Source organism: Sodiomyces alcalophilus (assembly GCF_042370955.1).
Source record: "Sodiomyces alcalophilus JCM 7366 unplaced genomic scaffold ACRALscaffold_6, whole genome shotgun sequence".
NCBI lineage: Eukaryota > Fungi > Ascomycota > Sordariomycetes > Glomerellales > Plectosphaerellaceae > Sodiomyces > Sodiomyces alcalophilus.
Window position 1 is genome coordinate 2,377,703 of NW_027263537.1, and position 23,906 is coordinate 2,401,608.

The 23,906-nt window shown below is 52.3% G+C and overlaps 8 protein-coding genes across 8 annotated transcripts; 5 read left to right on the forward strand and 3 right to left on the reverse strand.

The window, feature by feature from the left end:
- Positions 1–1,484: 1,484 nt before the first annotated feature.
- On the forward strand, positions 1,485–3,682 carry ACRALDRAFT_2109671 (uncharacterized protein; the record flags this gene model as incomplete). Its single annotated transcript, XM_071023431.1, has 5 exons — positions 1,485–1,620; positions 1,691–1,772; positions 1,885–2,782; positions 2,851–3,318; positions 3,455–3,682. 5 exons carry the CDS (start codon positions 1,485–1,487, stop codon positions 3,680–3,682), a joined length of 1,812 nt encoding a protein of 603 aa, XP_070873696.1.
- A 1,836-nt stretch (positions 3,683–5,518) lies between these two features.
- ACRALDRAFT_1050082 (uncharacterized protein) lies at positions 5,519–8,577 on the forward strand. Its single transcript, XM_071015626.1, has 2 exons — positions 5,519–5,835; positions 5,891–8,577. The coding sequence occupies exon 2, from the start codon at positions 5,946–5,948 to the stop codon at positions 8,367–8,369; it is 2,424 nt and encodes an 807-aa protein (XP_070873697.1). The 5' UTR covers positions 5,519–5,835; positions 5,891–5,945; the 3' UTR covers positions 8,370–8,577.
- Positions 8,578–9,422: 845 nt separating this feature from the next.
- On the forward strand, positions 9,423–12,815 carry ACRALDRAFT_1076284 (uncharacterized protein). The gene is made up of 7 exons (XM_071018494.1): positions 9,423–9,846; positions 9,961–10,668; positions 10,815–11,227; positions 11,362–11,522; positions 11,636–11,701; positions 11,779–12,173; positions 12,276–12,815. Exons 1-7 carry the CDS (start codon positions 9,689–9,691, stop codon positions 12,430–12,432), a joined length of 2,058 nt encoding a protein of 685 aa, XP_070873698.1. The 5' UTR covers positions 9,423–9,688; the 3' UTR covers positions 12,433–12,815.
- A 585-nt stretch (positions 12,816–13,400) lies between these two features.
- On the reverse strand, positions 13,401–15,275 carry ACRALDRAFT_2109880 (uncharacterized protein; the record flags this gene model as incomplete). The annotated part of the gene is made up of 1 exon (XM_071023441.1): positions 13,401–15,275. One exon carries the CDS (start codon positions 15,273–15,275, stop codon positions 13,401–13,403), a length of 1,875 nt encoding a protein of 624 aa, XP_070873699.1.
- A 3,839-nt stretch (positions 15,276–19,114) lies between these two features.
- On the forward strand, positions 19,115–20,175 carry ACRALDRAFT_2043602 (uncharacterized protein; the record flags this gene model as incomplete). Its single annotated transcript, XM_071021365.1, has 3 exons — positions 19,115–19,160; positions 19,239–19,279; positions 19,534–20,175. The coding sequence occupies 3 exons, from the start codon at positions 19,115–19,117 to the stop codon at positions 20,173–20,175; spliced, it is 729 nt and encodes a 242-aa protein (XP_070873700.1).
- Positions 20,176–20,491: 316 nt separating this feature from the next.
- On the reverse strand, positions 20,492–21,741 carry ACRALDRAFT_2021414 (uncharacterized protein; the record flags this gene model as incomplete). Its single annotated transcript, XM_071020057.1, has 4 exons — positions 20,492–21,404; positions 21,441–21,486; positions 21,514–21,551; positions 21,632–21,741. The coding sequence occupies 4 exons, from the start codon at positions 21,739–21,741 to the stop codon at positions 20,492–20,494; spliced, it is 1,107 nt and encodes a 368-aa protein (XP_070873701.1).
- Positions 21,742–21,989: 248 nt separating this feature from the next.
- Positions 21,990–22,566, forward strand: ACRALDRAFT_1031998 (60S ribosomal protein uL23; the record flags this gene model as incomplete). The annotated part of the gene is made up of 3 exons (XM_071014915.1): positions 21,990–22,043; positions 22,127–22,419; positions 22,479–22,566. Coding segments are annotated over 3 exons (435 nt in total), but the record flags the coding sequence as incomplete, so codon positions are not given.
- A 406-nt stretch (positions 22,567–22,972) lies between these two features.
- Positions 22,973–23,354, reverse strand: ACRALDRAFT_2043605 (uncharacterized protein; the record flags this gene model as incomplete). Its single annotated transcript, XM_071021366.1, has 2 exons — positions 22,973–23,139; positions 23,237–23,354. The coding sequence occupies 2 exons, from the start codon at positions 23,352–23,354 to the stop codon at positions 22,973–22,975; spliced, it is 285 nt and encodes a 94-aa protein (XP_070873703.1).
- Positions 23,355–23,906: the final 552 nt, after the last annotated feature.

Below are 23,906 nucleotides of genomic sequence, written 5' to 3' on the forward strand. Positions count from 1 at the left end.
GCTACGTTATACGTCTTATGATATCAGGAAATGTATGGTATAAACAGGGACAGGGACCCACCAGGACACACGCATATATACGTTGTAGGTACGTTGTACACATCATGGCTCGGACAATGCATACTTTATGTTGTAGAGACTGCGTTGTACGAAGTAAGTACCTGCGTTATGCGGCATGCCTTATCAATTAGGTAGATACCTGGCTAGGCACTTTCTGAAGGTTGTGGTTGGTTAGAAGTTGCCACATCCACATGGTTCCGAAACTCCACCGTCCAGGCAACTCCAAAGGCAAAAAAGCCCCCGGGTCAAAGTACGTTGTACGTATAGTACGAAGTAGACGATGCCCACTCAGAAAACATTAACACCATAGACCCTTAAGTTCCGCCTATGTATATATAATACTTAATTGCTTTCTCGCTATAGGTATAGTATATATACACGTTATATATTATATAAGGTGCTTATATATATATATTATATTATATAGATACTATAGTATACTAGGCTTTAGTATAATATATAGACTTATATTAGAATTCTAATAGCTTTCTTCTTTTATCGTTTTTTAAATAGGAGAATATTTATCTATATATAATAGGTAATTCGAAGTTTCTAATTGTAGATATATATTTACGTCCTGATACAGGGGCTTTTAGAATGTACCCATGGCGGTATATTATAGGCACAGGTACCTAGGTAATATTGCCTGTACACGTACAAAGTATAACGTACCCTAGGCAGTGTACGTTGTATGTGCCTTACTAATAAGTAAACATGTACGTTGTACACGTACATAGGCAGTACCGTGTACTGTAATGTAAGGTACGTTGTACATACGGGGAAGGATATTCACGCCCCTGGAGTGTTTGCATCTTTTTCTCTTTTTCCCTTTTTCTTTTCTGTTTTTCCTACCTACCTAGTAGAGAGGCTTGTTGGGCTGGGATCACCTCAAGCATATGTATAACAGAGCCCAGGTGAGCTTGCCTTGTGATACGTTGTGTCCTGGGCGGCTGGCCCCACTGGCCCCACCGCCTTTACTATCCCCCGGCCCATCCAAGCACAACCCGTGTCCACAGAACGCACAAGCCTGTCCCCATCTTCTCCTGTTCCAGCCCGCTCCTCAGCTTTTCTCTCCCTTCCCACCTCACCACCATCATTTTGCATCGCGACATCGCCATAACATCACCGACCATTTATCCCCATTGTTAGAAGGCTCCCGGAGCCGGAAACCACCAATACCACCCACTCGAAAAAGTGATTTTCCTACTCTAGCCGAGGAGGGGGTCGGTCGACTGTCGCCGCAGCCCTGGGGGGAAGAAAACAGCTTTTCCCTTCCTCCTTGCTCGTCGACGAAGAGCTACTCGGACGTGCCAAGAGACATCGAGCCTTCTCTCCCATATCCCGGGGATCGCCGAATTATCCTTAGGTCTGCTCCGGCATATCACGACCTTACCTAGGCCGCGCCCTGTTCGACATCTCCGGTCATGTCTATGTACCCCCATCGCGCTATGGCCGGCGCGGCACCCCCAGCCAATCAGTCGCGGCTAGACGAGCTGCTCGAACAGGTTCGCAATGAGTTCAGCTCACAATTGCGTACCAGTGAGGCATATGAGCATCAAAGTATGGCATTCCAGCTTTTTGCCCTGGCTCATGTTAATGGAGTGACTGACCAACTCGACTACGACAACAGTTCAGGCTCAACTAAGCGAGATGCAGCATATTCGAGAAAAAGTCTTTAATATGGAGCAGATACATCTTAACATCAAGCAAAAGTATGGAATGCTTCCCCCACACCCTTCCCCTTTTCTTTCCTTTTTTTGCTTGTTTTCTTGATTACCATTATCATGTTTTTGCGACATGACTGACGACAAGTGGCGGAACTAGGTACGAAGAAGAAGTTGCTCATCTCCGTCGTCAGCTGGAGCTCGCTAGAGGAAATGCCCCTCCTGGCATGAATAGCGGCCCGCCACCTCATCCCGCGCCTTCCCAACAACCCCCTCCTTCCATCTCATCCGGCAACGGTCTATTTAATGGTATCATGGCCGGTGGCGGGCAGGGCGGCCTTGCCCCTCCACCCCCTCCTCCTCAGGAGCAACAGATGGGCCCGCAGCATCAAATCGCCCAGGGACCGCCTGGTCTTCCCGGCCCTCCACCCCCACCTCCGCCTCAATCGCAACCTCAGCATTTCCAGCAGCCTTACCCTCAAGGCCCTGTTCCCAACGGGTCCCAGCCCCCGCAAAGTACTGCCTCGCCGGGTCCCGGCAGACGGGGGATTGGCCGGCCCCCCGCGGGTGTCGGTCCAGCTACACCCCAAATCAACACTCCTATTCCATTCCCCGGCGCCGCCCAGTCGCCCCAGGTCAGCCATCCGACCCCAGATCACGCTCGAATGGGAGGCCCTCACGCCCCGCCACCAGGACCTCCCGTGGGAAACGCCCTGGGAGACTTGGATCCTGATCGTCTGCCTGCTTCGGCGAAGAAGTCCGGCTATGATTGGTTCGCCATATTTAATGACCGCGTGCCTCGTATGCTTGACGTCGATCTAGTGCACACCCTGGGCCATGAGAGTGTGGTGTGCTGCGTCCGCTTCAGCCACGATGGTAAATTTGTAGCAACTGGGTGCAACCGATCGGCCCAAATCTACGACGTCCAGTCGGGCGAGAAGCTTTGCGTGCTGCAGGACGACTCGGTCGATGTTACTGGTGATTTGTACATTCGCAGTGTGTGCTTCAGTCCAGACGGCAACTACTTGGCTACTGGTGCTGAAGACAAACTGATTCGCGTAAGTTTTCCAACTCGGGTTCCGTTGCACGATGCCGAGAATGCCAGTCTGCTCACACGTGGTTCTAGGTATGGGATATCAAAACCCGGACGATTCGCAATACCTTCGCTGGTCATGAGCAGGATATCTACTCACTAGACTTTGCCCGGGACGGTCGGACCATTGCCTCGGGAAGCGGTGATAGGACGGTTCGCCTGTGGGATATCGAGGCGGGCAGCAACACTCTGACATTGACGATAGAGGATGGTGTGACAACTGTTGCCATCTCGCCTGATACCAAGTATGTCGCGGCCGGCTCGCTTGATAAGAGTGTTCGTGTCTGGGACATCCATCAAGGCTACCTTTTGGAACGTCTCGAGGGACCGGATGGGCACAAGGACAGCGTCTACAGTGTGGCATTTTCCCCCAATGGCAAAGACCTAGTCAGCGGTAGTCTCGACAAGACCATCAAGATGTGGGAACTCAGCACGCCCCGTGGACTGTCGAACGCTGGTCCTAAGGGGGGCCGATGTGTAAAGACATTCGAAGGACATAGGGTAAGTTGTTCTCCTTCTTGTTTTCTTTTTGGTCCCGTTCTCTCATTTCACTGTTTTCTGTCCCACTCTCTTCCCCGACGCTCTTTTGTCTACCTTCTCTCCTAGGGCAACGGACAATTCGCTTACCCACGTACAGGACTTCGTTCTCTCCGTCGCCTTGACCCCCGATGCTGCTTGGGTTATGTCTGGCTCCAAGGACCGAGGCGTGCAGTTCTGGGACCCTCGCACGGGGGCTACGCAGCTGATGCTGCAGGGTCACAAGAACTCTGTCATCTCCGTTGCTCCCAGTCCGACTGGCGGATATTTTGCGACGGGGTCCGGGGACATGAGAGCCCGTATCTGGTCATACCGAAGCGTGCAATAGCCAGTCGAAATGTGCTGGTACCCTGTAAACTAACGGTCGTTAATTCTCGGGGTAGCTTGTCTATGTGACTGGTGGAAGGGGGAGTATGGTGTTCAGACGGAGCGGTTGACCCTGATTGGAATCACGGCACTGCATACAGGTTGATATCCACGCCTGGTTGTACACGCACCGCCCATATCTCTCTATTCACACCTGCTCACTGGGGAATACAGGTCGGATGATGGCGTCAGGTACTCACTTTGAATGGGACTTTTTATTTATTTTGTTTTCCCGGCACGGCATTTGGAGAAATTGACGACGGTTGAATGCTGGAAACTATCTTGAGACGTCTTTGAGACAAAGGCTGGGGGGCGTTGGGCTAGCCTTTTATCAGAGGCGACTATGGGCGTGATGTGGAAACAAATCGATAGGGTGCAGCGATGGGTGTGAATTTTACTTGATCACCTAGCCCACCCGACCAGGAACCCCGGGGGTATTTCAGGAGGCAAGGGGAACGAAGAGATAATACGCTATAGGAGCCATAATGCCCTCACAACAGTGAACCAAACAGTTCCGAGAACTCATCCCCTTTTTTCCTCTTCTTGGGCTTCTGCGTACTTTTCTTGCTGACGCGTGTCTTGGTTGATGTTTCTAAGCGAGTTGACCCGCTTTGACCCTGTTCGATCAAGTGATGGTCGTCCACTCTGCTACGGCCACGATCCTGGGGAGGCTGATCACAAGATGACGGTTGCCGAGTCGACGGCGTCCGGTCGTGGGCATGGTGGAGGCTTTCCTCGTCCCGCGAGACAACGACACCCAGGTCCACCGGCACAGCTTCGCCCATGGTGGTGGTTGATGGCAACTGACTGGGGACAGTTGTGGAAGCGAGTTGTGATGAGTGAGGCCGCTGTACTATGTCATCGAGAAGGGGTGTTATAACGGCCTGGACTCGGGCGGTGAGACCAACGAGGAGCAGGCCGAGAGTGGCGTGCTGCTGGTCGGCAACAAGCTGGGTAAGTGATCTATGGAATGCATCAGGTCATGGCGGCCGACGAGGATGGACAGGCTAAAGGGGGGCAGCAGCGGAGTTCAAAACGGGTGGGTGGTGGTTCCAGGCCGCCCGGTGCGGATTCATGAGAATGGAATCCCCTTTCACACTTACGGGTAGACTATAGGAATAACATGCTCGGAGAGCCAGCGCGCCCGTTTCAGGACGGCATCCCTTTGCGATGCCAGTTTATTCGGCTCCTTTCGCCCCTTTTGCTTCGTGGCGGAGCGAGCTTTGGCAAATCTCTCGTCCTGCTGCTCATACGTGCTTATGGCGTCGATGAGCCTTCTGACAGACCGGCGGAGTAGGTCAAACCGAGGCCACCATGTGGTAACTCGATGTTGGTTCTTATGGCGATGGTTGAAGCGATCCAGGACTAACAAAGTGGAACTCAGAGATTCGGAAACATTGGAGAATCGCTCGGTGTAATCGGTCGAGGCTGCCATTCCCGAGACGAAACTAGAAGTATTTCCTAGATAGACGAGGAGGATAAAAAGAGTATAAGTTGATTATGGGTTTTGTTCATCGGAGTGCCATCGTGGACTTGTAAAATACGTTGTCATTGAACACGTACAGCCGACAAAGCCACTATAAGCAGTGATTTTGAAGTCGTCCCAAGGTCTCATTCAGGAATTCTCTCTATACAGTAATTACATGTACCTAGCCTCCAACGGAGTACGGATAAACTATGCGTACGAATACAGTAAGTACATGTATGTACTGTGTTGTAAAAGGCACGGACTCTTTCTTTCTTCCCTCTTTTTTTTTTTTTTTTTTTTTTTTTTTCCGTTTTCCCTTATCGTTTGTTGGTGGGACTAGTGGGGCCAGAACCCAACAGCGAATTGGACTACTAGTGGTAGCATAGCCTATTATGGAAGGAGGGGCAATACAGAGAGAGATCACATATTATTGAAACTCGAAATTTTTCGACCCCTCCGATTCCGGGCTTTCGCTTTGGACTCATATCTCAGCTTGGCCGCGGCGCTCTGGATTGACATTAGTTTTTGAAGAAGCCGAAGGCAGCTGCGAGTTCCAGCTGAGCTTGACGCTTTCTCCAAGGCAACTTTGCCATAGTTCGCCCAGAGACCCTACACACGTGACACAAACGGCAACCCCGCCATCACCAGTACGTGCGTCTTCTCTCCGATCTGTTAGGACCCCGCTGACTGTTCTCTGAGTTACCAGTTGTCACTGTCCACCCAAGCACCGCTGGAACGACCCGTACCGGCTATCACAATGGCACCGACAATGCGGATCCTTCTGATTGGCAATGGTGGGCGCGAGCATGCACTGGCGTGGAAGCTGAGCCAGTCCCCGTTGGTTGAAGCCATTTTCGCCGTCCCGGGAAATGGTGGCACAGCGACCTGTCCCAAGGTTACAAACGTGTCGTCTGTCAAGCCGGACGACTACGAGGCCCTTGTGGACTTTGCCAGATCACACGCCGTCAACCTTGTGGTGCCCGGGCCAGAGGCACCGCTCGTTGACGGTGTTGAGGGATACTTCCGAGCCGCCGCCATCCCCTGCTTTGGCCCTTCTAAGGAGGCCGCCCGGATGGAGGGGAGCAAGACCTTTTCCAAGGATTTCATGAAGAAGCACAACATCCCAACGGCTGCCTATGAGAATTTCTCGGATTACGACAAGGCCATCTCCTATCTCGATGGCATCTCCCATAACGTAGTCATTAAGGCCACTGGCCTCGCGGCCGGCAAAGGTGTCATCATCCCGAACAGCAAGGAAGAAGCCAAGGCAGCAGTCAAGCAGATCATGGTTGACAAGGCCTTTGGCGAGGCCGGCCATGAAGTTGTCATTGAAGAATTCCTCACCGGTGACGAGCTCAGCATTCTTACCTTCAGCGACGGCACCCACACCCTCTCCTTGCCCCCGGCGCAGGATCACAAACGGATTGGGGAGGGCGATCAGGGTCCCAATACGGGTGGCATGGGATGTTACGCTCCCACGACCATCGCGACCGACGAGTTGATACGTCGCATTGAGGATGAGGTTGTGCAACCGACCATTCGGGGGATGCGCCAAGATGGCATTCCCTTCCGCGGTGTCTTGTTCACCGGGTTGATGATTGGGAGTGACGGTCCCAAGGTGTTGGAGTACAACGTCCGCTTCGGCGACCCGGAAACGCAGACCGTTCTCCCCCTCCTCTCGGAGGATACCGATCTTGCGGAGATTATGCTGGCATGCACGGCGCACGAGGCCCGCCTAGACTGCGTCAAGATCCGGATCGAACCAAAATATAGCGCCACCGTCGTGGTTGCGGCCGGTGGGTACCCTGATGCGTACGCCAAGGGGACGCCGATGGTGGTCAAGTCGCCGTCGTCCCCCGATGTGACCGTGTTCCATGCCGGGACGCGACTTACCGCCGAAGGCAGCCTCGAGACGTCGGGCGGTCGCGTCATCGCCGTCAACGCCACGGCTACGGAGTCGCTGGAGGCCGCGGTGAAGAAGGCGTACGAGGAAGGTATCAAGCTCATCCAGTTTGAGAAAATGTACTTCCGCAGGGATATCGCGCACCGTGCCTTCCGCAAGTCTCCTTCTTCCGCCAAGGAGGCGCTCACCTACGCGGGCGCCGGCGTCAGCGTTGATGCTGGCAATGAATTCGTGGAGCGGATCAAGAAGGCCGTCAGGGCTACCAAGATACCGGGTGCCGATGCCGAGATTGGGGGCTTCGGGGGCGAATTTGACCTGGCGCAATGCGGACTCGCTTTGGAGGAGGGGCGCCTCCCCATCGTGGTGGGCGCCATCGACGGCGTGGGCACGAAGCTCCTGGTAGCGCAAAAGGTTGGCAAGCACGACACGGTGGGAATCGACTTGGTGGCGATGAATGTGAACGACCTGATCGTCCAGGGGGCGCGGCCGCTGATGTTCCTGGATTACTACGGGTGCAGCAAGCTCGACATGGAAACGGCGGCGTCGTTTGTGGAGGGTGTGGCGGCGGGCTGTATCCAGGCCGGGTGCGCGCTGGTGGGGGGCGAAACGGCGGAGATGCCGGGGATGTACCAGAAGGACGACTACGACGCGGCGGGGTGCGCGTTTGGCGTGATCGTCGGGCGGCAGAGGTTGCCGCGAAAGCAGGAGATGAAAGAAGGGGACGTGTTGGTGGGCCTGGCATCGAGCGGGGTGCATTCGAACGGCTTCTCGCTGGTGCGGAAGATTGTGGAGCGGGAAGGCATTGGGTATGGCGACGCGGCACCGTGGGAGGAGAACGGGAAGACGGTGGGCGAGAGCCTGCTGACGCCGACGCGGATCTACGTCAAGGGCGTCCGCGAGGCGGTGGAGCGAGGGCTGGTGAAGGGGTTGGCGCACATCACGGGAGGCGGGCTGATCGACAATATCCCGCGGATGCTGCCGGAGCACCTTGCGGCGGAGGTGGATTTGACGGCTTGGCAGATACCCGGCGTGTTCAAGTGGCTTAAGCGGAACGGCAACGTGTCCGAGCTGGACATGTGCCGGACATTCAACATGGGAATTGGCATGATTGCGGTAGTGGATGCCAGTGTCGCTCAGGAGGCGGTAGCGGCATTCCAATCGGCAGGGGAGACGGTGTTCCAGATTGGGCGCCTCGTGGGCCACGGGAGCAAGACAAAGGGTTGCTCGATTGTCAATGTGGATATGGCGTCCTGGGATGAACAAGTCTACCAGAGGTAGCTTGGTTAGAAAAAGGGAGGAAATAAAAAAAGGGAAAATAACAAGGTATTTGGCAGGCGTGATAGGTTGCGGTTGATAGCATGATTGAATACAAACAGGGATGAGAATGAGATCGAGGGGCGTAGGTAGTGTAGTGTACAGACTGTGATATTGTCGGCATACCCGTGGGTTGTTGTACAACGTAATTACGGAGTAACTGTCTTCCAGAACATGTACCAAGTGTGTCGTCCACGAACTGCCACCAGGGTTGGTCGTGTACTTTGTCGTGTAAGTACACGTAGGTATTGTTTCTTGCGACTTGCCTAGAATATTCCTGGCGGTTGGCCGTCGAAGCTGATGTGCGATGCCCCACCACAGGTAGATACGAATAATCCACCGATATCCGGGCCCGCCCGACCTATGAGATAACGGAGAGAAGGGTTTTATACTCCACGCCCCACATGAACCGCCACTAACGTCATCACACCATCAGGGTAGTCAACTTCAGTTCCATCGGTCTCATATGCTTATCTTGGTCAACACGATATTTGAAAATGGCAAGCGGCAACAGAAGAACCAAGCTGAAGTTTCTTCATTGTTCATTTGTCCTCGGTCCCAGACCCAGACTCTTACGGCTCCGTCAGCCATGACTTCCTTGGTCGTCGTCTCATGAGGGCGGATTCTGTTTTACTATCGGCTTCGTTTCCCCCTTCATCTTGCATTGATGCAGGGAAACAGAAGCGAAGCAGAGTGCGATGCCCGGATTGAACTTCCTGTTAAGGATCGTACATGTGTACGTTGTATAATACCCAATATTCGTACACAGTTACCGCATCGCCCTTCCGAACCACATTCCAAGGGTCTACAACGTACAAGTACGTTGTATACGTTGTAAATGCGCAGTTTATCTTATTCGTTGGTTTGTATAAATTAGTCATGGCAACAACTCCGTATCTACCCTTGGACCGACCCCGCCACACAAGCGTTGCACTACTACGCACACTACGTAGGTACCTAGTGTAGACTATCTTGGTGCAAGACGTTGTCCTCCTGGAGCTACTGCAGTGTACCTAGCTAGCCTCTTCATATCGAGTGCCACGCCGAATCACCCAACTACGACTACCTCAATACTTCGTACGTATTTTCTTAACCTCTTCCCTCTCTGTTTCTTTTAATTTTTAGCTGAAAACCCTTTCAATCCGACAATCCTCACATTTTCGCTCCTTCGGCCCTTAAGTCGCTACCTTGACCTGATTACACACACCGACGCAGTACACCTCACCACCGAACAGATATCAGCGGCTCCGTCTCGACTAGCTACTGTCTACGTCCCCCTTTCCATGTCTCCCCGTTCGTCCACCCGGGACGAGTATGAACGTGGTGGTCCTCAGTCTATCGGCATTGATTCCAACGCCATCACCGAGGACCAATCTCTGCTAGGCGACCATGGAAATGACCAGGTTACCAGTCGTAGTGTTGGTCTGCGCCTGCGTCGGAGGTATGCCCTTCCTTTTATTTTGTCTTTTTTCTTTTCTCTTTTTTCAGCTACGGACTGTCTGCGCCACTGACGGTTGATCTCATTGACTGACCTCTTTCCTTCGTATGCCGTTAGATCGTCCGTATCGAGGCATCTCACCGCCCTGACCGACCTAGGCGGCGTCAACAGCATCCGCTCCTTCAGTCGCAGCTGGGCCCGTGCCGCCGGCTTTCCCGAAGTCATCCCGCAGCGTCCTTCCTTTGTGTTCGCCCCCGACCAGGCCCCTGTCTCCACTGCTGTCGATGGCCTCGACTATTCGCGAACCCCCGTGGACGCGGCCACGCCGCATCAGGGGACGTCTCTCCTGCGCCAACATATCGAAGCCGCCCGGCCGGACGAGGCCGGAAGTGACGCCGGCTCGCACCACGGCCGTCCCGGACCATCCCTGCCTCGCGGTGTTGTCTTCGGTCAACACCACCACCCGCCAGGAGACCGCGATGGGGATCAAAAGGCCGTCGACGCCGAAATGTATGGCGCCAATGGCTACAGCTCTAGCTTCAGTAGCAGAGCGTCCATCTTTGCCAGTGGACCCCCTCTTGCGAGTCCACCCATCGTCGGGAGTTACGGCTCGTACCGGACCTATGGTACGCTCTCCGACGCGGACCGGTCCTCCATGATCCACGCCGGTGACCTCTGGCATCAACAACAGACTGGCCACGGCGGTGTCCCCGCAGACGGCGACCACCAGCCCATCTTGGTCAAAGAGGTCGAGCAGGACGGGAAAATCATTTTGGCTGTCGAGGGCCAGTCCACCCTGCCGCAGACCATCTTTAACTCGATCAAGTGCGTGTAGTCCCCCTATCCCTAATTCTTTTCCCATGGGAGTTCCACGGGAGTCCCGCTTTCCCCCTCCCCCCCCCCCTTTTTTTTTTTCTTTTCTGCTTCACTGATCTCGCCAACATGTGCTAAGCCGCCGTTCTCTCATGTAGCGTGCTCATCGGCGTCGGCCTCCTGAGCTTGCCATTGGGGATCAAGTATGCCGGCTGGATCTTTGGCATGATCACCTTGTTCCTGTGCGCCGCCGTCACAGCATACACGGCGAAGCTCCTGGCCAAATGCATGGATTTGGATCCCAGTCTTATCACCTTTTCAGATTTAGCATACATCTCCTATGGACGGAACGCGCGTATTGTCACGAGCATTCTTTTCACAATGGAACTCCTTGCCGCCTGTGTGGCGCTCATTGTCCTCTTTGCAGACACCTTGGCGCTTCTCTTCCCGGGCGTTCTGTCCGTCAACATGTGGAAGGTCATCTGTTCCATGATTTTGATGCCTCTCAATTTCTTCCCATTAAGATTCCTGAGCTTCACTAGTGTCGTGGGTATCTTTAGTTGCTTTTCCAGTAAGCTTCCTTCTCCTGTCTTGCCCTTTTCTTACTCGGACGATCATCCCGCTCTCTCAAGCGCTCCGGCTCGATGCCCAGGCACCCTGATGCTCGAACCCTCCAGGTTGCTGACCAAGTGTATGTGACCTTAGTTGTTCTGATCATCGTTATCGATGGCTTTATCAAAAAGAATACGCCCGGCTCCCTCGTGGAACCCGCCGTGACCCACCTGTTTCCCACCAACTGGCTCACCTTGCCTCTTTCCTTTGGGCTGCTCATGGCCCCATGGGGCGGTCATAGTGTATTTCCCAACGTATGTTGCTTCCTTTACCCCCTAAAACACCACGCATACACCGCGAGAGAGAGAGAGAGAGAGAGAAGGGGGTGGGAGAGACAGAACAGCACACTGACTCTTTGCTGGTGTAGATTTACAGAGACATGAGGCATCCCTACAAGTTCGGCAAGGCAGTCAAGGTGACTTTTGCCTTTTCGGTACGTATTCCCGCCCAGACCTTCTCTACCTTACTTCGTATATGTTCAAGGTACCAGCCCTCACGCGCCTCCCTCAGTACTCTCTCGACGCCGTAACGGCCGTTGTAGGCCTCCTCATGTTCGGAGACGACGTGCTAGAGGAGATTACGTCCAATATCCTCACCACGAGTGGCTACCCCAACACGCTCACATTCCTGATGTGTGTCTTCGTCTCCATCTTACCGTTAACCAAGATCCCCTTGAACGCTCGACCCATCATCTCAACCCTGGAAACCCTAGCCGGCATCCACTACGATGCACTGGCCGATAACCAGGCAATGGTCGGCCGCTCCGCCTCCTTCCGAGGTGCCATGAAGGTCGCCATTCGAGTCTTTACCATCCTAGCGTTCCTCGGCATCGCCATCGTCTTTCCTTCCTTCGATAGCATCATGGCTTTCATGGGAAGTGCTCTCTGCTTCACCATTTGTGTCTCGTGAGTTTAACACCCGCCCCCTTCCTTTCTGACCCGCCCAAGCAACGGGCCTTCTCTGCTTTCTCGTCGGCTCACATATGGAACGTCCACTCCATTTGCTAGTCTACCTGTCGCCTTCTACCTCAAACTTTTCAGCAGGGAGATCTCCACCCGTGAGAAACTCTTGTGCTATGTCATCATGGTCATCTCGACCATCCTTTCCGCCGTGGGGACTGTCTGGGCTTTCCTACCCAAGAGCGTCATTGGCGTAGTGGTGTAGCGGAGGTAACAAGCCATGAGTCGAATGGTTGCTTGATTCGTCGTCGGTTTATCAGTCTTCTCCGATTTCTTCCTTTCTCTGCGTTCTTCATCCGTTGTCCCCCCTACTTCCATCGCCACTTTGTCATATACCTCCTGTAAAGGGCCACAATTTTTTGGACCTAGCTGCTGGTGTAAATCGCTGTGCAGAGACGTCGCAGTCAGTCAGTCCTGAAATAAATCAATGGATAGTTTGGCTGGATGCAGGAAACGTCATCCTACGAACGGCTGTACGTGGCTTAACTGCTTCATGGACTTGAATTCCACTTGGTATTGATTTCTTTTAGAGTAGACGGACGCATCCTGTTCGCACCAATAGCATCCAGCCGCCCTTGTTGTCGCTTTCATCGATCCCCATGGCTACAGTGAGATTCTAAAAGTAATGAGTAACATGACTCTATGCCGACCAACACACCTTCCTATCTTCAACACAATAAACCCGTAACTCGAGAAATTCATAATAATTCGAATATACCTCGTATTACGCCGAATGCTACGTATAGCCCCTTATAAATGGACCCTGACTGTATAATACCCTTTCCCCGGCCCTTTAAAGTGGATTTCATACCATTATATCTGAACTTTTTTTTTCCTTCTTTTTTTTTTTTTCAGGCTTTTACGCGGTCGGGTCAGTACATCTGAAGGTGGGTGTTTACTCGTCAATAGGCCGTGATCATCCCTGGGCAGTCAGCATTATTTCACGACCTTGCCATCATCGCAAGCGAGAACATTGATTAGAGTGGGTAACTTCTGGTATTTTTTTTGTTATTATTCTGGAGATAGCTAATACACAGAGAGCGAGTTGAGAACCTGAGCATCCAAAAAAGACTAGCGCAGTTCATTCATGAGAAGTGCCCTTCGGCGCCTTGATCATGAGAAAGGTGCGTACCAGCCTTATAAGGAGAGGATCCAACCACAAAAGGTGGATGGCTAAGAATGCGACTCTTGCCAGCCACCAACCCACTCCAAGTCCCCTACGTGGCGCTTCTCCCGGCGCCAGTAGTGCCCGTCCCGGCCCCTGTTCCAGGGGCACTCCTTGCTACGTTCCCGATGAAGTTTGTGGCTGTTGGCGAACAAGCCATGACCATTTTCCCAAGCTCCGGTCCCGTGTGCAAAGTTATATCCGAACCCAGGCTGGCGACATGATTTGACCGAGTCCGATGACGATCCGTAAGCCCTACGTCGCTCACCCAGGGCAACCCATTTGTCCAAGTGGCTGCGCTTGGGCGGCGGAGAGTAGCGAGGCGTGGCGCTGGCGGGCTTGTTGGCAGGTGGAGCCTCCTGGAAGAAGAAGCCATCTGCCAGATCCACGTCGATGTCGTTCAAAGTCTGAGACAAGGTGCAGTCCGAATCGGCAGCTAGGTTTTCGGCCTCAGCTTCACTCTCATGACTCCAAGTCCGCGAGTTCATCTCCCGCAAGGAGTCCAATTGGCGTCGAGCTTCCTCTTCCTCCTCAATTTCTTCATCCCACATATCACTCCAACTCTTGGACACCATGTCATTGAGCCGGCCGAGCCCAAAAGCTGTCGATGACAGAGTGTTGCGGGTGGATGACACATCAACGGGAAGAGAGCCAGCCATCGGCGACACCTTTGCAGATGGTTTAGTCACTTCCGTCCCGGGGCGACTGACTGTCAGGAACTTCATCGACGCACCCAGCCGGGAATCAAGGGTCGACGACATGGAGGTGGTCTCGCCAGAGGCTGACAGCCAGCCCGTCGTGGCCTCGGACTTGGAAAACAAATCCTCCGAGTAGCTTTCATTATCGGGGATTACGCTGAGCTGGCGAATAGCCTGTGGTGGTGGGCCGGCATGAAGAGCTTTGGTCCATGGGAACGCGCACTGGTCCATTTGAGGACTCTGGATCGATGGCGTGCGCAGGGGTTCGCGATTGGCACTTGCGAGGACGGGTAGCTCGACTGAGCAGAACTCGTCAATGTCCTCTTCGGAAGTGGTGAAGCTGACGACCCGGAGAAGTGCAGAACGAGCCCCTACAAGCGAACGTTTGCGAGGGTCCAAGTTCATGCACTGCACAATGACTTCGTACGTGTCCTGCGACATGGTCGGGAAGACGTCGAAGAGAGATTGTTTGTCGCGTGAGAAGTCGAGGAAGAGCGGGTCTGCCTCGGTCGGCGTAGTGAAGGGATTCCGAGAGAAGAGCACGTTGACGAGGCAGATGCCAATAGCCCATATGTCGGCCTGGGCAGGCGAATATCCTGCTCCGGCTGAGTCATATTGCTCCGGAGACATGTATCGGTCGCTACCGACTGTTGTTTCCAAGGTCCAATTGTCGGTAGTGGCAAGCCCAAAATCACCCAGCTTCATAGCACCGGACTGGGTGAGAAAGATGTTCTCGGGTTTGATGTCTCGATGATAGACGCCCTTACTGTGGCTATACGCGACAGCATCGACGAGTTCGAGCATGAGCTGGCGAACATGCTCGGTCTCCAAGGGGCCATGGCCGTTCCGAATGGCCTCGTACAGATCGCCGCGAGGACAGTATTCCAACACGAGATAGGCGTGGGAATCGGTCTCGAAAGAGCGGAGCAAGTTGACGATGTTCGGGTGAGATCCAAGACGGTAATGGAGAAGTTGCTCCTCCGACTTGTCATCAATAGCAAAGTCCAAGCCGGCATCATCAGCAGCCGCCTTCTTGGTCAAGCACTTGATGGCAACCTTCTCGTCCGTCTGGATGTCCCGCGCCAGGAAGACCATGCCAAAGGAACCATGATTGAGGGGGGAGATTGTCTCGTAACGGCCGTCGAGCAGAGTACCGCTCTGGAAGTTGTCCCGTAGGCATGCCATTGCTGAGAAACGGTAGTAAAGATGAGTTGAGGGGTATCTGGAAATGTCGATGTCGCGGGAAATAACGAAGGTGGTGATACAAATATGGTCCTACTCCTCTCGGTTCGATTTGTCCTTTTGTAGGAGGCCGGAGTAAAGTATTCGAAACAGTCGCAATACAGTGAATAGGAACAGGTGCTCTGACGACCGGATGTCGAAGTTGCTGAATAGGCCGCAATGGACGAGGGGTTTGCAGAGTGGGAACGAAGAAAAGAGAGTCGGTAAGTGATGTGTGTATACAAAGGGCCCGATTCAGTGATGCAAGCCGTCAAAAACTCCCTTTCATTCACGTATCAGAGGCTCATTCAGGTGGTTGGATCGGTAGTACAAATGAAAAATAAAGCGAGGTCGTGTGGGATGTCGTGAGAAGCGCTTGGGTGCGAGTCCAGAGAGGGGAAAAAATAAATCGAGGTCGTTATGTTGTTATGTTGACATGAGATATAAATAGAGGTGTTGCTAAATGTGGCCGGAACGACGGGATCGCAAGATGAATTCGATAAAACAAAACCGGCGACGGGTGACGGAGCCGCCTAGATGAGACAGAAGTCGGTGGTTGGTATGGGATGAAGCGTAGTAGTGGGAGATAGTGATGTAGGCACGAGGCTGGTGCTGGAGGGTCCGTAGTCTGTGACAAAAGGCACCGACGTTCTGGTCTCGCAACGTAATCGCTTGGTGACAAGCAGACTATCCAGTCGGCCAAGGCACCGTGGTTATGTTGGAAGCATCCGGTGTGTATGAGATGGTCGGAAGAATCGGATGTGTCGAGTCGAGTTTGAGGAGAGGATCCAGAGTGGACAGCAGAGTAGTCCTTGGTGGGCGGGTAGGCTCTGGTGGTGATAGAAGTTATAGAAGCTGGTGAGCCAGCCAAGAACCAGGCCGGGCAGCAAGATGAGTCAATAGAGGTAGGGGTGGAGAGCTGACTCGATGACTGCAATTCGAGTTCGGATTGCGAGTATGTCGAATATATACCGAGTTGTCTTCTTTGCTGGACCCGTGACTCAGAAAGCTATATAACGTACTTCGTAGGTGCGGCTTTACCGGGGCTACGTGTCTTATCTCGCAGGTTCCGGATGGTTCCAGAATAAGGAGAGAGTGATGAGATAACGGCGGAGCCAGCGGAGCAAGAACTGAAATAAATAAACAAAGAAAGAAAACGAGATAAAAAGGAGAGGATGATGACGGGGGAAGGGCCGGGATTGAAGAAGGGGTAAAGGAAGGAAAGCGGTGGTGAAGGGAATGGCGACAGAATGGGTAGGTATTAGAGTCGGAAGTCGGTTAGGTCAAGGAAGAAAGGTGAAGCACGAAGGAGAAAGGCGGTGGGCGGGTAGAAACAAAAGGAGAGAGAGGCGAGATAGTGACACTGGAAGTACAACGTAGGGGAGGAGCGGGGATCAGAGGATGCATCCTCCCTAACCGGGGCTAAACTTGAATAAGATAGGCACATTATGTCGACATGCTCTTGGCGATGGTTGTATTGCTGAAGGAGGTGGGCTAGTTGAAGCCAGGTGGCAGTGGGGGGCCGTGCGAATCCACAGTCCGTTTGCCATCGCACTCGTGATCAAAATGCCCCGGTGTCCTCCTATGTAGCCAGTTAGCTGGCCGAGTATGACGATTGCTTCCGTACGGTGTACGGATGCAGGAACTAGACCGACTAGCGAGAGGTGGGTCCTGGCAATCCTGTTGGTCACGTTCGTCACCGCTTCTGCCCGTGTTGTCGTGGGACTCGATGAGTTTCTATGAGCCCTGGAATGAACCACTCAGCGACCCATACGAACCGGCGATGGTGCATGGGCCATGCAGGAGTTGGGACATACGTAATGATGGATAACGTAGGGAGTACCTTGACTCAAAGAAACCGCCTCGTCGTCGGTCAATCTCATGTACTTCGTACGAAGTATGAAGCTTGAGTACAGTGTATCTATCTATACCTATTGAATCCAACAAGATGGCGACACGCTATGGTCGAGACACGTACGGCACAATCTACAGATATCTAGTGCTTTCTTTATCCAACTCGCGCAATAACATTCCATTTCCCAGTAGCACATGTCACTCGAACGTATCACCTGAACTCATGCCCATACCATACCTGGTAGATTGGCCAACGGGAAACATTGCTCACCGCCAGGTGTCGCGCGGTAATTGACTGCCGTTCCTTGATTAATAATAACAAATATTATCAACCTTAGTAACGGCCGTTATTAGTACCTAAGATACATACCATGTACTCCGTACTTATCGTGACCTGTTATGGAGATCCACTTTAACCTAGCCTATAACGTGTACGTATGCGTTGTAGTGTAGTATAGAGGTCTCCATATCTATGTATGTAGGTACCTAAAGGTACATAGCACTTCATACAACATGAGCGTCAACACCTAAGGTAGGTAGTGTAAAGATATCAATGGTAAAGTCAGCATCGAGTAATAGTTCATAACATACCTTAGTCGTGAATGAAATTCATTTCGACAGCAAATTGATTTCACGATGGTTATAAGAATACCTGTAGTCAAACAGGGAGCCGTCTCTCAATCGGGAATTTGTGTCCATACCTATGATCGTCCTCGCCGTGTTTTACCTGACTCTTTATCTTTTATTGTTGACTTGATGCCTATTGGCTGTATTGGATGGTTGCGAGGGGTCGTTTTGTCTGCACCCTATACGAGTGCGCCGAGTCCTGGGAGGCCATAACGCTTGAATATCTACGTCTGCCATTGGGTCTCCGCCATGCCAGAGCAAAGATATGGACAAAAGCCGACATGCAGTAATCGCGACAGTCAATGCTAGTCTTTAGCTTGCTGGATCATGGACTCCTCGGAGACAGGGTAAGGAGATAGGGGACATTTTGGAACGCCGGATATGGTGCGGGGATAGACATGTACATAGAAGTCGCCAACCTGGATACATAATAAGGAGAATCGCATGCGTAAGTCTTGAATGAGGAACTGTTTCGTAGGCAACCGGCGGGAACCAATCGTATAACGTGTACAACGTACCTACACCTGGTAGATGTTGCAGCCATGAGCGCCCAATTCCACAACGGCTTATCGTTCTGGGACAACACGAATCACTGTCAGACACGCTGCAGACCAACGTGTCAGAAACCTGCTAGATATTTTGCCCTCGTTTCGTCTCATATAGGTGCGTTATATACTTCGTATACCTACGGCATACAACATACACACTTCGTACTCTATACGTATATAGGTAGGTTTCTTCAATTATTAGGCATAGGTAATAGAGGCTCTGACACCGATGAGTCGTTTCCTGATCAGCAGCAGTAGCCACGTACTTACGCATACACATGTCCGGACGTGTCTAATCTTCTGAGGGGTGGTTGAAGTAATGCCTGATAGCACAGGCCCTCTATACCTCCGAAGAAGTTCAAAGCAATCAAAAGCAGTTTACGAATACGTTAGATACCAGACCGCTCGCTAATACCTAATCCTGCCAGTTTCACAGCCACTACGTACAGTGCATACGCCACGTGTATACTGTCTTTCGGGCCCCCGGGCCCCATCTGCGAATTACCTAGGTACCTAGTATGTACAACGTACTAAGTAGGTGGAATCACCTGTAAAATGATAGGTACCTTAAAAAGGTGCGTGGACTATGTACAACGTACGGTGCCTTCCTTCGACAGGTTGCGGTCTCGGACCCGACCGCCCCCGAGTCTCCGAGCGGCATGTATTTTTCACCGCCTTCACCGCCCTGCATCACCAACCATTAGGCTGCCCAACGAGCTTCAAAGGGTCTTGTCAACACTTGAACATCTGCGTCTTCTTCCTGTTACTATGAAGATGACGTTCACGCCGGAAAGCACACGGGTCATCTTGTTAGATATAGGTGAGTAACCCCTCTGGCTGAATCAGCTAAACCGCAAGGCACCTTGGCGTCTAATTTGCTTTCTCCATCTTTCTCTAGAGGGAACTGTATGCCCTATCTCCTTTGTGAAGGATGTTTTGGTGAGTGCGAATCAGTAAATGGCAAGGATAGCTTGTCCCTTGCGCCACGATCGTCAACCTACTACTCGTCGCCTTTTCCCTGCCTTTTCCCTCCCTCAATTCTATTGCTCCTTACCCTGCCCTGTCTCCCCTCTTCCCATTGTCCATCCCACTCCCCCCCCCCCCCCCCCCCAAAAAAAAAAAAAACTTATACCAATACCTGGCGCTATCTTTTTCTCGTTTTTTCTCGCGTGGACTAGTAACCAGTGGTAAAGTTCCCCTACGCTCTGCAAGCGCTGCCTGCGGCCCTTGATAAGAACTGGGACTCGCCTGAGTTCGCTCCGTACCGCAACGCCTTTCCTGAACCAGCAGCCTCGTCCCGGTCCGACTTCGAAGCCCACGTCGTTGACCTCGTTAATCGCGACGTCAAGGCGCCGTACTTGAAGGCGCTTCAAGGGCATCTCTGGCAAAGGGGGTACGAATCTGGACAAATCAAGGCGCCACTCTTCCCAGATGTGGCGCCCACTATGGCTACTTGGGTCACAGCAGGGATGAAGGTGATGATTTACTCTTCCGGCTCTGTCCCCGCCCAGAAGCTTTTCTTTGGCCACACCGACGCTTCTCCTTCGAGCCTCGTCCCGCTTATCTCGGACTGGTTTGACACCGTCAATGCCGGCCCCAAGACGGAGTCCAGAAGTTACGCCACCATCATGTCCCACCATCCAACCGTCAAACCTCATGAGTGGCTTTTCCTGAGTGATAACCTCGCCGAGGTTTCCGCTGCCCGGGAAGCGGGGATGCAAAGCCTCCCCGTTATTCGTCCGGGGAACCCCCCTTTGCCAGAGAATAATTCGTTGGCAACGGATGCCGTGCGAGACTTCAGAGACCTCGCTGCACGGCTCGACGTATCGTCATGATGTATGCCAAACACGGGGCTGTGTGATGGTGCGTGGCACTACAAGCCCCGAGACTACTGCACCGTACTAGCTATAGGTATGAAATTCATTAGGATGCTCTATACGAGAACGACATATAATCCCTTTGGATTCAGCAAGTATTCCGGAATATCCAAGTTGTCCTGACCCCGTGTGCTGGCAAGTGACATGATCGAGATTGACGGTTGCTTCAGCGCCCCGGAGATAGTTTTTCTTAGCTTCCAGCTGGTGATTTCATGCAATCACAAAGACCGACCCCGGTAGATTTTCTGACAACTAGAGTCACCGTAGTACTCGCTCATGTAGTAGTGTTGAGAACGATGGAGAAATTGTTCCGGTTACTTCCTGGATTGACTTCTTTTTTGGGGAAAGACGGAAGTGGATTCTTCGGCGCGCTAGCTCTCGTCCAGAGGAAATAGGCCAGCTTATTCGTGAATCTCGTCTCGACCTGAATATATCCGAGCAACGACATCAGCTCCGTGAGTCGGGCGAGAGAAATATATCGCGAGTTGACGACGCAGCTCCGGGGAAGAACGAGAAACAGGGACGGGAACAGTTTTCGTTCATTCTCTGGTAATTCCAATGGCGGCTCACGCAGGAATGCCAATGTCCGGAGCAGCATCCGGCCACGCAACGCAGCATCGGGCACATAGTTAAGAACCAGACTGAGTGAGATGATGTCAAATCTCTCCTCGTCGCTCTTGGCCACCGGACGTTCCATGAAGTCCTGTTGGAGAATACCGGACTGTTGGCTATTGAGGTCGATCAGTTCCATTTGGAAAAGCCCGCTATTCGAGCAAGCGTTCCTGGTGCTCAGGGCGCCAACCTCTAGCATTCGAAATGGCTGACCAGATGAAGCTGCCTTAGTCAGTTGAGAACGAGAGGGCTCCAGCCATTTAAGGAGGAGCCGGGAGCTATCACCACCTCGATCATTTCTCTGTCCTTGGAGGCTAGCTCGCTGGTAATTTTCAATCCCCCCAAGGGCAGCGATTTCAGCGTCAATGGTCGATACAGTGGCATCATCGCTTCGTGCTATGGCCTGTTGCCGTTTCTTCTGGAGCGTGTGGTGAGCATTTATGAGGGCCCGAGTCTCCCTTCTTGATATGGACAACGGCCTTTGCCTAATTGTCGGTGGTCGTCCCGCGCTTAGTGATTGCGGGAGGCGTTTCTTCTTCCCCATTGTCTCGGTGCGATGACGGGTGGGAAGGATGCTCACCGCGTCGATCACACGTAACACAGCGACCTACATACGCATTGACTGGACATTCGCAGCTACGGTGCGGACCAGAACGGCTCGGCGACATTCAATCACGTGATCACAAACTGTACGTATTTCACTCCGTATCTTCCAATCGGACCTGTGGGAACAGTTACAACCAATGACCTCGTGGCGTTTAGAGGGCCTTTAAACCCACTGGCCCTAATCGGTCAGAGCCACAAAATCCCCCGCCAAGGCGAAGGAGGGTAAAACCAAGCAAAACGAAAAAAAGGGGAAAAAAGCCAACCTCCGATACTAGGTAGCCGACTTCTCTTCTTGACGACAATCATCAACGCCCAAATTGCCTGGCAAATATTCCGTCGAGATGGCTCCCAAGGACACAAAGAAAGGTACAACATGACCTGAGAGGCAATCATTCAAGTTTGGCGTCGACCTCACCTCCATTTTTCTCTCAACGATGACCCACAATCGATTCTTGAGCACCGGGTTTCAGGGGCATCACGCAACAGCAGACCTTGCGAGTTCTTCATTGAGCGATTGCTGATGCTTCCTTTCTTATCTAGGAGGTGCCTCCAAGGCTCCTAAGGGCACCAAGCAGGCCAACGCTGCGGCGAAGGCTGCCCTGAAGGGTGTAAGTACTTTTGCATTCGCGATTCCATTCGCTGTCTTTATGTGGTGGTTGGACAGTGCTGACGAACGATGTTTGTTTCTTAGTCGCACTCCGAAAAGAAGACGAAGGTCCGGTATACGACCAGCTTCCATCGTCCCAAGACCCTTCAACTGTCGAGGGCCCCCAAGTACCCCCGCAAGTCGATTCCTCACGAGACCCGTCTTGACGAGCATAAGATCATCGTCCACCCGCTAAACACCGAGAGCGCGATGAAGAAGATCGAGGAGCACAACACCCTCGTCTTCATTGTCAACGTCAAGGCGAACAAGGCCCAGATCAAGCAGGCTCTGAAGAAGCTCTATGATATTGACACTGTTAAGATTAACACGCTGGTTCGGTATGCAATGCAACCATGTCTATCACGCTGTCAACAAACTTGCTAACCTCTTACCCCAGTCCCGATGGCGCCAAGAAGGCTTACGCTCGCCTTACACCCGACGTGGATGCTCTCGATATTGCCGCCACGAAGCTGGCCCTCGTTTAAACGATGATATTTGGAACAATTCGGTATATGGGGACTTATCTGTCACACAACGACATGGGCATGCGGCGTCTTAAGGTTGATGTTTTCTGTGAGCTCGAGGGTGGCAGCACCAAAGGTGCGCCCAAAATAAGGGACCAGACAAGAATAAACCATGCAGCGAACATTTAGGTACATCTTTCTTCGCCCAACCATTCTGGGTGAGGTAAATGTCATGAGAATGAATGCTTTGCGGATTTGCCGTGACACACTGAGCTCCAACCGCGTGGTAGCAAAATTCCCGATGCCTCAAATGTACTTGAATCCCTGATCCTCTCCAATAATTATGGTGCAATGCATTACACGAATACCGAGTGCATGATGTAGAAACAAGTCTCCAGCAACATATTACGACGTCAGTGGCCGTGATCTAACCGGACCGCATGCTGTTCAGATGCTTCATAGTCAAGAAATTGACGTCTAGGAATCGGTCAACACAGTTGGCCAAGCACTTCTCTTCGCCACTGTCCAGCTTAGATCCCTTGACAGTTCCCGTGACACATTTCTTCCAGCAGACCTCGGTGAGCGCATGAGTCTCTGGTGTGTCCCAAGTTAGTACGTGGATGAGCAGAATTGAGATTATCGGCCACATCGCGTCACCAGCGAGAATGGCATCAGAATGGGTGTTACTGACGCGATTGAATTTGTGATCGTTGAGACTCGTTGGCGAGGAACTGCCGAAGCTCTTGCTTATCCTTGTCGTTTAGCTTCTCCAAATCCGCATTCTCGAGTGCTTGTCGGGAGGAATCCATGTTGATCAGGAAGGCTAGTGTCCAGTCAGTCCTATCCGTTGTGTGTGTTTGTGACCGATGTATTTATTACCTGTACAGGGCTCAGGATTTAATTAACCTAATGTGGCGGCAGTCGAACAGTTGCGCGAGAGGGATCAAGACGGAGTGATGAAGATATCAGCTCCAGAATGTCAAGTTACCTGGGAAGTGAAAATCCGCACCTGAATGCTTTGGCTTTCGATTGGGTGACCCACTTGATTCCACTACCTAATACACCTACGAATACTGTACTTCGTAGGTAGTAGCATGTACCAGGCCCCGACAGTGCAGTGCATTAATGGAACTTGGAGTATAGTGGCTAGGCATAAATGTCGAGCCAACGTATACACACTATATATACGACACCACGCTGATAGGTATGCGTACGTGAGGCAAATCTACTTGATATTTGTGACAAATGACTGCATATGCTTATGATGCAGCATGTTGAACTTGTTATTGTCTCGTTCCTGATCTTACCTTGAGAGATACTACGAAATGGGTCGGGTTGTACGGGTCTTTGAGCGAAGGCTT

Coding starts and splice junctions, on each gene's coding strand:
- ACRALDRAFT_1050082 (XM_071015626.1), top strand. CDS start 5,946: ATGGCACCGACAATGCGGATCCTTCTGATTGGCAATGGTGGGCGCGAG.
- ACRALDRAFT_1076284 (XM_071018494.1), top strand. CDS start 9,689: ATGTCTCCCCGTTCGTCCACCCGGGACGAGTATGAACGTGGTGGTCCT. Junction 10,669..10,814: donor ACCATCTTTAACTCGATCAA/GTGCGTGTAGTC, acceptor TCTCTCATGTAG/CGTGCTCATCGGCGTCGGCC. Junction 11,523..11,635: donor GTCATAGTGTATTTCCCAAC/GTATGTTGCTTC, acceptor TTGCTGGTGTAG/ATTTACAGAGACATGAGGCA.